The sequence below is a fragment of the Stegodyphus dumicola genome, chromosome 9 (assembly GCF_044657685.1).
Source record: "Stegodyphus dumicola isolate Sdum_Otavi_A_Nest chromosome 9, ASM4465768v1".
NCBI classification, from domain to species: domain Eukaryota; kingdom Metazoa; phylum Arthropoda; class Arachnida; order Araneae; family Eresidae; genus Stegodyphus; species Stegodyphus dumicola.
The window spans coordinates 156,494,957-156,508,411 of NC_140776.1; the positions used below are offsets into that span (position 1 = coordinate 156,494,957).

General features: G+C 34.0%; 1 protein-coding gene across 6 annotated transcripts in view; it reads right to left on the reverse strand.

The window, feature by feature from the left end:
- Nucleotides 1-13,455, reverse strand: part of LOC118189618 (protein vav-like) — a 111,495-nt gene that overhangs the window by 67,474 nt on the left and 30,566 nt on the right. For 3 of the 6 annotated variants that reach the window (XM_085824263.1, XM_035360269.2, XM_035360267.2), the window contains exons 4-5: nt 5,483-5,557; nt 1,024-1,135 (exon numbers count right to left, since the gene is read on the reverse strand). In XM_085824263.1, coding sequence (XP_085680389.1) covers nt 1,024-1,135; nt 5,483-5,557 — 187 coding nt within the window. Of the gene's footprint in view, nt 1-477; nt 587-1,023; nt 1,136-5,482; nt 5,558-6,476; nt 6,582-13,455 lie in introns of those variants that run through there. The other 3 variants (XM_035360271.2, XM_035360272.2, XM_035360268.2) reach the window with 3 other exon arrangements.

A 13,455-nucleotide genomic window follows, 5' to 3' on the forward strand; every position in this document is an offset into this window, starting at 1 on the left:
AAGAAAAACACTGAATCATGTTAATATTCATATTCAATTCCTATATGCCTTCTACAACATTTCAAATGTCTCCATTAGTATTTTTTCCATTTTAAAGCAAAGACTTACAACTATTCAGATTTAAAATCTGTGACATGCTCCTTGATCTGAGCAAATGACTTGCTGCATAGAATGTTCTGTCTGCAAGTAGACAATATTTTAGCAAGCTGAGATGTCATAGCAATAAATGCCACCAGTTATTGTTTGACAGGTTTATTATATGATTATGGTTTGGCTGAAAATCATTAACAAATTAATGCTGATACTTTGTATATGTATTGTGTATTATAAACAGTGCAACACTTTTAAAGTACTATTTTATTCTTCCTAAATATCATACCTGAACTATAAAATTTTATGTTTGTTTAAAAATGTTTAGAAATTATTTCCAAATTCATAAATTAAGGGAAAAATTCATGAATATGCTCATAAAAATACCTTTGAGGGTTTGTACTGAACAATATCTTCGTAAACATCATACGCTTCCTCACCATCTTCATTAGTTAGTGTATACGGCTGTTCCACATTTCTCGCGAAATCAGCTTCACTGCAGAGTAAAGAATCATGCACCACAAGCATATTAACCAAATACAATACCATGCAGATTCAAAATAATTTTAAAACAGCCTAAAAGTAAAGTGAGTACATTTTGTCATGCAATAAAAGCACAGCAAATAAAAGAAAGACAAATGCAAAAACAAATGTGAAAGATAGTTTAAATCATAATATAACCCCAAGGGGTTCTTACAAAGCCTCTTTCGCTTAAATAAGTACTATATAGCAGAGGTAAAAATTGGCAGCCAGTTGCACAAATGTTGGCTTGTATTCCATGAGAATTTTATAAAATAATTTTTTTATAAAATCTAAATTTTGGGGGGGGGCAAACTGGGATTGAAAGCACAACATGTGAACAAGATTATTTCTCAGCAACTACAGCCATGCAGTAAACCATGCTTAAGTGATTCACCACTGTAACTAAGATACCTCACGCATCCTAAGAGTAACATAGCAAAGATCCTCATAAATGTCTTCCTCTTTACTTCTGCGAGGACTAATAGGAAATTCAAGAGGAACCATTGTATCTTCTTCATTGTGGCTACAGGGTCACATATAAAGTTATTGTTAAACTTTTCTAACTAATAAATACATACCAAAATGAAAAACTTGTTGGTTTTTAATTCATAATTACTAGGTGGGAAATACACAGATGTCCAAAACTATCATCTTTACATGCATAAAAACATTGATTTCTCAAAAACTATAGCATTAAAACTGAATGAAATTTTTGAAGTGATGCACAACACCACGACACAAATATAAACTGAAAAATCAAATGTAAATGCACAGTACACAAAATTATATCATGAAATAAACAAAATTTATGTAATTAGTTACAGCAGAATTTTAGAGAAAAGCTAATACCTCAGAAAGAATTGTAGAATTTTGACATTAAGGAACATGATATCTCATATGCCTACAACTTATAATAATGTGATTTCAGATTCTTAATAATATCATTAATAACAATTTTGGATAATAATTCTCTTCAAAACATAGCGATTTCTAAAAGAAGTATTTTTTCCATGCAATCCACTCCCAAAGATGTCCTATAAACTTTCTACAGGATTAAAATCAGAAGATTTAGTGCCCACTTATGCTCAGTGTCAATTAATTAAGAAATTCATTAACTAGATTTGTTCAATGTAGATTTTCCATCTGCATGTACTTTTTAAATGCCACTTAGCCCGTACAGTAGTTAGTAGTGCTCACTGCATTATCAATGGGCCTGTGTTCAAATCACAGAGAAGGTAAGGATGCAAGTACAGTCAAAAGTCGTTAATTCGGACACCCATAATTCGGAATGATCTATAATCCGGACCTCAAAACTAAAAACTTTCTGCACATGCGCATAGGCGTTTATGCGTGCGCGTAAGACCTTTTACGACTGCACATATGAGTGTGCGCAAGTGCAGAATATGTTTTCGCGTGCGCGTTTTATGTATAATGGACGTATAAGCTAAAATTATATAATTATCTATTTCAGTTAATGTTGATGATTGCATTGTTCCTTAATTTTCGAATTGGATCCGGCTTATTATTTTTTGCAGACTGTAAGAGCAATTTTATAAAAGTAAGCTTAAACTTTCGATTATATCAAATAGAATTTGCGATATATATTTGTTAATATGTAAAGGATCTAAAGCGAAAGTATGTTTTGAAATCCGAAATCTGTTTATCAATTTCAGGCTGCTCGGCGGGGGGAACGCGGCGGCGGGCGCGTAATGAATTGGAAGTTGATCTATCAGCACTATCCTTATCTTCAGAGCAGATGTTTTTATTTTATTTGGCTTATAATTCCTTACCAAATGTAGTATTTCATCTCGATATGCTCCGTCTTTGATATGATTTAAAACAAGTTCCTCGTCATTATAATTCGCTTCCGATAGCAAAGAAAGTGACAGAGGTTATTGAAAACGAAAAAATTTTGATTGACAAATTAGTCGGTGTTCTCGACACAGCAATTATAGGACTTGAACAGCGGAACTTTGTAACTGAACAAGAAATTATGTCTGTTTAATAGAATTAAAGAGAAAGTATTATCACATGAAACGGAGCAAAACTTAAACAACTTACATTGAAAGAAATGTTTAATGAAGTAAACAAATAAATATTAAGCTTTTTCTTTTTGCAAATTTTGATACCCTTTAGATCATAATTGTTCTTTATTTCATAAATTACGGTTTCATATTTTTAATTTTAGAATTTCTGCATGCCATTTTACGAGATTTAAACTGATGATCTATAATACGGAAAAATCGATAATTTGGAATCGCCGAAGTCCCGACGAGTCCGGATTAACGACTTTTGACTGTATATAATGTTTATGTAACAGAGGGACACTTAAAATACATCATGAGACAAAAGGGACACTTAAAACACATGGTGAGACAAAGTTCTCTTGGGTGGAAGGTGGTAGAGGATTGGAAACTCTTGGGTTGCCCTCATCGGGATGTTCTCCTGTTATCATAAATATGCATTATTATTTCCCATTCTAATATGGATATATTCCCTAACACTGGTAGGAGTATTTCATTTCCTGGTTTCTTCTTGATATTTAAATGTTCAAAATAAGATGTTAAACTAAGACTTTACCTTTCACTCAGAGAATGCAAGCTAATATTGTAGATTCCAATTTTGATATTCAGTGCAACAATTCATATGGGCTTTTTGTGTGTGTGTGTTCAGTGGTTAATAAAACACTTTCTAGTTAGATATAAAATACCTTGAGAAGTGGCCTTTCCTTATGACAATAACTGGATTTTTAGTAAGAGTTTCTGAATCTTTGAACTGTTTCCAGATGGCATAGAATGCCTGCCTTAAAATATCTACCAGTTCATAACTACCCATCCTATTTATAAATTGCCAACAGGTCTTTGCTTCAAAAATTCAATCAAATAACAGTATGGTGTAAATAAAAAATTATTTTAAATCTGTAAACACAAAATCAATCTGTGAATTAACGTTATATAGAAATTTGCTTTGTATTTGCCACAAAAAAAATTTTCACGTTTTCACTACAAACTGATTATAATAAAATGGATAATGATAGTTTACCTTCTGATCGTTCACTGAAGAAATATATCAGATTGATCAGTTATTTTAAGAAATATCATTATTTTTAAGCATGTAAATATAATTTCAGACACCAGTGTAATTTTTCAAGCTGAAAAAGCCACCAAAGAAATCAAATGGCAGCTTTGTTTTAAATACTAATGGAAGCAGAAACTTATTACATATTTTCCTAAAAATCAGAATGCATTAATTGCATATCAAGAAAAATTTCTGAGAAGAAAAAGAAAACTATAACTTATGAAGATACAAGCAAATCAATCAGTTTTATTTTAATGTATTCTATAAAGTACCATTTTTGCTCAAACTTTTCATTTGTAATATTCATTGAAAACTACATAAATGTGTTAAAACTGCTTTTATGGTACTGATAAAAGCTAAGATTACAATTATACAACAGTACAAACACTAAACAAATAGAGTGTATAATCATGCAAAACTACACAATTAAAGAGTACCATCATATACTATGGAATTAAAAAGTAGAGATAAAGAAAATAAAAAAATTCTGACGTTGTATAGCCTTAATTACTAAAATATCAACTGACATAAATGAAAATTTCAGCAAATGACAAAAGTAGTACACTAGGCAGAAAGTTCAGAAAACAAATTGTATTTTAAATAAAATAAAAATGCAAAAGTGAATTAAAAAGCTATAATAATGAAGAATAATTTTGTTTAATTGGAAAGTTTATAGTACCATGCTTGCTTCACATGCTTAGACAGCACTATTATAAATACAGATTTTCTTTAAAAAAAAAAAAAAAAAAAAAAAAAAAAAACTTTCAATCTATTTTAAATTGTTACCATATATTCAAGAATATAAACAGACCCATAAGTAAATTGAAAGTAAGATTTTGCTATAAAAAATGAGCCCAAATTGAAAACCGATGTAGAGTATAATTTAAAATCATTCAATCATAAATCTAGCCTTGTATACATCATCAAAAGTGCAAATACTTGGGCATCTAATTTAGGCAGACCTATCAGATGAGCTGAAGATGAATAAGCATTCAGCATCCATTTGAAAAATAAGAGATTATTATAGCATAAAAGGGTATTTAGTGTCAATAGTTTTTTTTTTTTTTTTTTTTTAGTTAATTTTCTCAACTCCAGGAATCATTTGGCCCTTTGAAAATAGTGCAATGAATTTTACTTAAGTTCTCAGTTATAGTAACCATTCTAAAGCAAGTCTAGCAATCATAAGACTTTTTCACTCAAATGACCTCTTTTATGGGTAAAAGGCAATTCTTCATTTCTACTTATACTGAAAGATGCTTGGATAGAAAAGAGTAGCATGCTAATTTTAAGCCCAAAGTAATCAATTTTGCTTAACAACGCTATTAATGCAGCTGAAGACAGTATCATCTGCAAGGGGCATGACAAAATTGTTAAAGTTGAAACAGAAGACAATGATAGTCACTTGGACTTTCTGCTAAGTAGGTACAGATTTCTGAGAACTGCCAGAAAATTCAAAGTCAGTATGAGTTTTAAAACCAACATTGGCATTAAATGAATCTCAATATCATTAAAAAACATTATTTAAATTTTTTTATAAAATTATAAAAGGCTGTATCATATCAGAGAAGTATAATGTCTAGTAGAAGGAAATTCATCATTATTTAACTGCTACTAATATTAATTAGAATAATAATAATATAATTAAATTTTAGCAAATGTCTCAAATTGTCAACATCTGTTATATAAATAAATACACCCAAAAATAATATACAAAAAATAAGGAAAGCCTTATGGAATAAACTGTGTAATAATAAAAATAAGGAAATAATTTGATAAGACTAAAATATCTTACTTTGCAATTTCTTCTAAGTTTCGGTAAATTTCATCATTATAATAGTCATGATTCTTTATGACGGATGGAAAACCCCTGAAAAATTAACATAAATAATAGTTGATTAGCAGTGCAAATCAAAAATAAGTTATATTTAAAAAAAAAATCATTCATAAGAGTAAACATGTTTCCACAGAATAATGCCAAGAGCAAGTCCAAAAGTAAATGATTAACCTCACACTTTTCCTATTTTACCATTATTTGTAAATGTAACATTGTGTATGCACAGATATATAGATAATTACTTGTTTCACATTTTATTTACCACTAGCGTGTTATAATTTTAGTTGCATATAATGTAAATAAATACATCTTAAACTATATTTACTATTAGAATTACCATATTATATTAATTGCTTCTTATATGAGAATACTTATTTTGAGATCAAAAAATTCTGAAATATAATTTCACAAATACACAACATTACTAACACATTTTATCTGGGGGGGAGGGAAGTAAAAAAATTCATTTTAGCGTAATATTTAGAATTTTTTGATTAAAATTCTTATTAATCATAATATTTTGTCAATGATTTCACTTTTTACTAATATTCTTATTTTCAGTTGTTACCAACATAAAAAAAAATTTACTTGATAAGGCAGGAAGTTTAAATCAAATTTAATAACATAAGTGTGATTTAAACTGGCTGCTGATAAATAATAATAATATTTTTTCAAAAATCAGGTATAATCTAAAAAATATTCTCCAGTTTTCCTTTAAAAAAAAAGGAGGCCTAACCTATTGCAAAATCTAAATTAAAAAAATACAGAAAGAATGAATGAAGTACATTTCTTGAAATCCAAAATCTAAATTCGAAACGTTATATTAATATGCAAGTCTAGAGAAAGATAAAATTTGGAAGATAAAATTATAAATTCCATCCATAATAATAATAATAAAATAATCCAACCAGGCAAAAGAATAAAATCAAAATATTATTATTAATAACGGTACCTATTATCTAAGGGTTCATCCCGGCGGATGACCGCCCATTTCAGCATAGCCGCATTTTTGAAACCTGTCAGATGAACTGAAGAGAGAAAGCGTGAGGAGAAAATGCTGCTTTGTAGCTTGAATTAAAGGGCTCAGAGGAGCGAGGGGGAAAACGATTTTTTCCCCCTTGTAGTTAAGTCTCACTCACTGGGGGCCGCAACACCGCGTTGGCGCTTGGCACAGAAAGCTTGCCATATTTCCGTCATTCAACCGCACAGACAGAAAACATATCTCAATGAATTATTTTACGCAATTTATTTTTTGAACATTTTTATCGTATATAAACATTTAAATTGCAATTTTTAATTTCCCTACGATAAAATAAAGCACTCGATACAATTTAACGCGTCTTGGTCCCATAGGAAATTTTACTTATTTATTTTTTTAACACGCTGATAAATTATAGATGATGCAGAAAGTTATCTTTTTAGTAAATGATTTTTCAATACATGTATTGCAAAACACAGAAAGACAAACTTTTTTATTTAAATTCGCTATAAAATTAAAACAAAATACATATTTTAACAATTTTAATATTCTTTGTCATATGAGACTAAAAATTAAATCGTGCGACTGCTAACACTCATGTATTTAAATACAAAATAGTCAAAAAGCATTTAAATTGAACTGAATTTATCAGTCTTACATAATATTATTCCCACGCAATTATTTCCTCTGTTTCTTCCTCGTCCAATTCTTACAAGGGGGCCCCGCGATTTTATTTATAATAGGTAGCCAAAATTATTTTAAATGTTTTCTGTGAACTTTAACTAAAATTACATAATTAAAAAAAAATATGTAAGTGCAAACAGACCACATTTCAATGAGACAAAAATGCGACACTGGGATAGCGCACGCGAAATCAGGATTAATTATGATTAAAAAAAAAAGTACAAGAAAATGCTGCATAACATAAAAATGGTGACTTTACCATTACTTTCCAGTAGCAGAAACCATATCAAAATTTACATACTCTCACAAGTGAAACTTTACTTAGCCGTTTTGTACTATGAATACTTCTCTGAAGAAGATATCATACACGGTATTTTGGATTTTCCAAACCGAATTATTTACACTTCAACACAGTTACGTACCAAACTTTAGGATAGCTTTCAATGTACTAATGCTTCATTGGCAATACATAAAATAAAATATTCTTTCAATAAGTTGTTATTTCTTGGATTTCAAGAAAAAATAAATTATCTATAATATAGCAAAAATATCGTGAAAAATCACGGCGACTTTCGCTCATGTCAGGAAAATTCTATAGCTGGGTTTCAGACAATTCTCTTTTTTTTTTTTTTTTTTTTTGGAAGCATTCAAGTGCCACATGATTTTTATAATTCTCTGTTTACAGCAGATACCAATACTATCGCAAAATAGAACTCCATAATTATCCTGGCATTCGTAATATTGGTACGCGATTGCAAGTTTACCTATTAAATAAAACCTTTTTAAAACTGTAAATCTTGGTTTATTACACTCACCTCCGAAAGTTAAGCAAGGAGAGGAAAATGCTAATTTCCGGAAGCCAATCATAATTGAAGAAGATGCAATTCCCTGCAGAGATAGATGGAAGTATGCAAATATGTTAGGTAACAGCCAATCGCGCTTTCATGTCAAGAAATACGCAAAAAAGGCAGTTTTATAAGAAGCCAGCTTTATGAAGGGTTACAGAAGTTGATTGTAAGTGCTGATAGAAGGTGTTTAAAACTTTCGTACAATTTGTTTTCAAGACATAACGTGTTTCTATCACTTCCAGAAGACGAATGGAAGATTCTGAGCGCTGGCGTGCTGTGAGGCGCCAGCGCTCAGAATCTCAGTTGATCACAGATGATCACAGATGTTACTCTTTTCTTCGGCGTTCATCATTCTGTAATTTCACGTTTATGGAAACAATTCCAAACCATACAGACAGTTTCCCGAAGGCCCGTTGCCGGTCGCCCAAGGGTTACAACCCCCGCGGAAGATCGATATATTGTTATTGTAGCCAAGCGGAATCGCAGAGCGACCTCCACACATGTGACATCTATGATTACAGCGTCCATTGGTAAGGCGATATCTGCAGCTACTGTGCGCCGAAGATTACATATGAGTGGACTGTACGCCTGGGTACATCGAGTTTGTGTTCCTCTATCCGTCCAATCAAGAGGGGCACGATTACAGTGGTGCCAGGAGCATGTCAATTGGAATGTGTCTGACGGAATGTCATGTTTACTGATGAGTCAAGATTTGCTCTGGAGCCAGATGACAAGCGTATAAGGATATGGCGTGAACAACGAACACGCAATCAGTCCCAAAACATCACCGAACATCACGCATTCCGAGGCGGAGGCATTATGGTGTTTTCATTAGGATACCAGGGATTTCATTAGGATACCGCACCGACCTGCACATCTTTAAACGGGGTTTCTTTGACGGCTGTCCGGTATCGAGATGAAGTCCTAGAACCCATTGTGAGATTGTACGCTGCAGCAGTTGGCCCTACGTTTGTTTTAATGGACGATAACGCACGTTCCCATAAGAGCTGACATCGTCGATGACTACCTGGAGAGTGAAGGAATTGCGCATATGGCATGGCCAGCATATTCGCCCGACCTTAATCCCATTGAAAATCTTTGGGATGCTCTCGGCCGTGCTGTATCTTCACGTTTCCCACCTCCAGCCACTCTTATTGAACTGGAAACTACTCTAAAGAAGAATGGCGATTGCTTAATACTGCGGTGATTGACCACCTAATTGAAAGCATGGTCACAAGGTGTAAACTTTGTATACAGATGATGGGGGGAGGGGATCACATACCCTATTAATGTCCTTTTTTTTTTTTTTCATTTTATACTGTTTATTTTCACTTTATACATAATTCTGTTTAAGTTTCCAGTATGTCATTATCTGATAACTTACAAAAATTTAATATTGTTTTCATTTCTGTATATAATTATTGATTTTGTTCTATGCATAAATATATACGCTACTTTCCTGCCGAATTTTGTCCGAATCAAAGCAGTATTTGTTGATTTTTTTTGCATTTTACATCTTTGTGCTTAACGTTTGGAAATGAGTGTATATGACTTATTGTTACTACAGATGTATTTAAAGACTCTGTAATTGATTTCTGCGCCGGCGGACTTTCTCTTGCTACCAACGATTTAACTTTAGAAACGAATAAAGCTACCATTTTCATCAAAACGATAAAACAGCTAGATGTCGTGGAAAAAGAAAACAGTACTGTCTTATTTAAAAGGGGAGTACGGTCGGCTTAGATATATATATAATAATTTGTATATTGAGACAGATGTTAAAGACATAGCTACTGTCAAAACGTTAGCAGTTGTGCCGATTTAGTTCTTTCTTTCTTCAATTCTACAGAAGTACTATCGTAATATGAATTCACATCTTAATGGGAGCATCTGCGCCGCTAATTTTGATCAAACTTTTGTCTTTCCTATAGCTTCAGACAACACAAATGATAGAAGACAGATAAGCAACCACATGTTCGCAATACATCATTTTATAGAGCTATATATTCATAATGCTAAATACATCATTTTTAAATTTAATTTATAACTATAACCATTATTACACACGTTTTTTCCCCCTTCTCCTTAACCGGCCGTTTGCTTATCTGGCCTGATGTGCGTAAGAGTCCACCATGCATCTACTATGTTGTGAAAGGTATTAACACTAATCTCAGGAAGATAATATCTTTTGATAAGTATCCATAGCCTCTGATCACGGTTCAATAATGGACGTACTGGTTGCTGGATGAAATACAACCTCATACGCATTAAGGGAACACTTATACTGCATATTGCACAATTTTATTGGTTAAAAAAAAAAAAAAATATTATTTTGAGCTTCGATATTTTATTACAACATCAGTTCATTAACAATTACTGATATAATAAATCATAGCGTTTGTTTGAGTAAACCAAATGCTATGATTATGATAAATAAAACGCAATTTCTATTCATTATTATGTTCTTCCATAACTTAAAAATATTCAAAACGAATAAAAGTGATAAAAATTCACGTTCATATAAATCATAACCACATTTGGTTACTTCATCTTATTGAAAATATTCATTCTGCTTCATTCGGATAATATTAAACGACCTTCTCAATACAATAAAAGATGAATGCCCAGTACATCTGTATTATAAATGAATGAGATTTTCATAATTTTATTAAAATATTCGAGAGCATTATTCGTTAACAAATAGAAGGCAATCGACTCTGTAATTCTTCTTGCCTGACTAACTGTAAAATAAGTGAGCATATTTCTTCGAGCAGCTTATGCTCTTCCTGTCTTAGAAAATAAATGAATGAAAGTTAAATAAATAATTAAGAACTAATGCGCATCTCAATGCTCACTTCCGCTAATTGTGTTTTGTTCGCCCGTTGCAAACGGATTCCTCTATACATAACCTGCGCTGAACACTGGGAGTTCAGTCTGTGGTTTAAATCCCGAAGAATGAGCTGGCTGCACAGGCGTTTTCGCGGTTTTCCCCACGGTAAACATGCATACGACCCAGTTTCCCTTAGAAAGTCCTCCACAAAGGTAACCCTTCTCTTACGCAGATAGCCTTCGCGTGCTTTGTCGTAATCAAACAAAACCAAACCAAAACCTATCCATCCCCCACCAACGCATGCGAATTTTGAGATCTGGCATCCACACACTTCAGTGCTCACTATTATCTAATTGTTTCAGATATAATTCATATTCACTACCTGTAGCAGTGTTTCTCAATCTGCAGGTCAGGAAACGATATTGGTGAGTAGCGATAGCGACATATCTTGAATTTTTTTGTTTTCCGGTGCAATCACAAATACTTGTTTACAATTATTTTAAAATTTTTAATTAAGTTTTATTAATTACATATACAGGGTAATTCGCTACTAAACAGACAAACTTGCAGGGTGTTTAGGAGGTACAGAGACGACTAGGAGTCACATACGAATACAGGGTCGCAAATGCCGTAGCTGCGAGCTATGGTGCAAAGAAGCAGAGAAAAAGACAGAAAAATGGGACAGAAAACATTTTATTGAAAGGTTGTGCAACAACAGGTGTTATAAATTACGACCGGAAGTCGTCTGGCAGGCTTGACAGCGGCGTTGCATGGTATCTCTTACGTTCTGGAAGATTTCTGGCATTTCACGTATCCTCCCGGCAGCAACGGATATTCGAGCGACGAGGTCTTCAACTGAAGGAACGGACGTCTCGCACACCCCAGACTTGGACTCTTCATGTGACCCCAGACTTGAACTTGGATGCTGGCATACAGATAAAAGTTAGCTCTTTCCAGCTCCTTAAAAATTCCCAGGAAGGGCATGACGAAATTGGAGAACCTGAGTGAAGTTTTCTTGAAAAAAAGTTGCAAAGTAGAAGAGAAAAGGCAACATTATCCTCTGTGGAATGCAACATCTGGTAAGTACTGGAAAGCAGACGGTAGAGGTGTCGTCATTTAATGGACAGAGAGGTGATGAAAATTTCATGTGACCCCAGGAAAAGAAATCCATGCATGGCAAGTCCGGTGATATGGCAGGCCAATGAACTGGGCCACCTTGACTTATCCACCGCCGTCCAAAAGTTACGTCGAGATGTCGGCGAACGTCAGTCATGTAATGTGGAGGAGCCCCGTCATGCTGGCACCACATGAAGCTGCTCAACGATGGAAGAACATGTGCTGCGTCAAGAAGTTCGGTCAGAACTTGTTGCAAGAAGATCAGGTATGCTCTACCGTCCAAAGGACTGGGCGAAAGGTATGGTCCAATGAGGTAGTCTCCAAGAATGCCAGCCCAAACGTTAACCGAGAAACGCTCTTGAGCTGCACGTGATTGCGTGCGATGAGGGTTCTCCAAAGCCCACACATGGGCGTTATGCTGATTGAAGGCTCCTTCACGTGTGAAGTATGCTTCATCCATGAAAAATACGGATGCAGAAAATGAGTTGCGTCTGTTGCAGGAGCCATGTAGCAAAGTCCTCCGAAGTGGATAATCTTCAGGCTATAATAATTGGACGCTCTAATAATTGAACGCTATTGCTCGAGTACTCGTACTTGGATTGTCTTCTGCCAGACGTAAGACCGCCTCCTCATTGCCAGGTGTCCTCGTTGTTCGCTTCCGATTCATTGTAGCTCTCGTTAAACAACCAGTCTCACGTAACCTTCTGTTAAAACTTGCGAAGGTCATGTGATGTGGAACACGCCTGTTCAGGTAACGTTCCTCGTACATCTGCCGAGCAGCGTGCCCGTTACATTCCGCAGCTCCATACACGATCAGCATATCGACCAGTTCAATTGTAATTGCAATTGCACTTTATCACGAACTTTATGTATGCAGGCGTTGTAATGGTTATATACAGGGTGATTAGCTACCAGACTGACAAACTTGCAGGGTGTGTAGGGGCTACAGACACAACTCGGAATCATATAGGAATGCAGTATTGCAAGTACCGTAGTTGCGAGCTATGATGCAAAGAAACAGAAAAAAAAAGAACAGAAACAGCAACACATTAATAGGAAAGAAAACATTTTATTTAAAGGTTGTACTACAACAGGTGTACAGAAGTCGTCAGCCACGTCTGACAGCGGCGCTGAATGGAATTCCTTACGTTCTGGAAGATTCCTCTTTGCAGTCGTGCGGTAGATGGAACGGAAGGTTGCGTAAACAGCGATCCTGCTGGAAGTCATTCATATACGATCCGTTTCCAGAGGTAGTAGGATGAACGCGTATTCAAACGCTTATTCTAATGATAAACTGGTCGACATGCTGATCGTGTAATGCCGTAATTAAAAAAACGAAACCAATTCGATCCTTTCAGCATCTCTCATAAGTCTCTCAACAACATATTCGAGTCATCGTTCTTAAATTAATACACTGAAATCCGCTAATATCTGAATCTTAACTGTTCAACACATTCTTATATGAACTTATAGA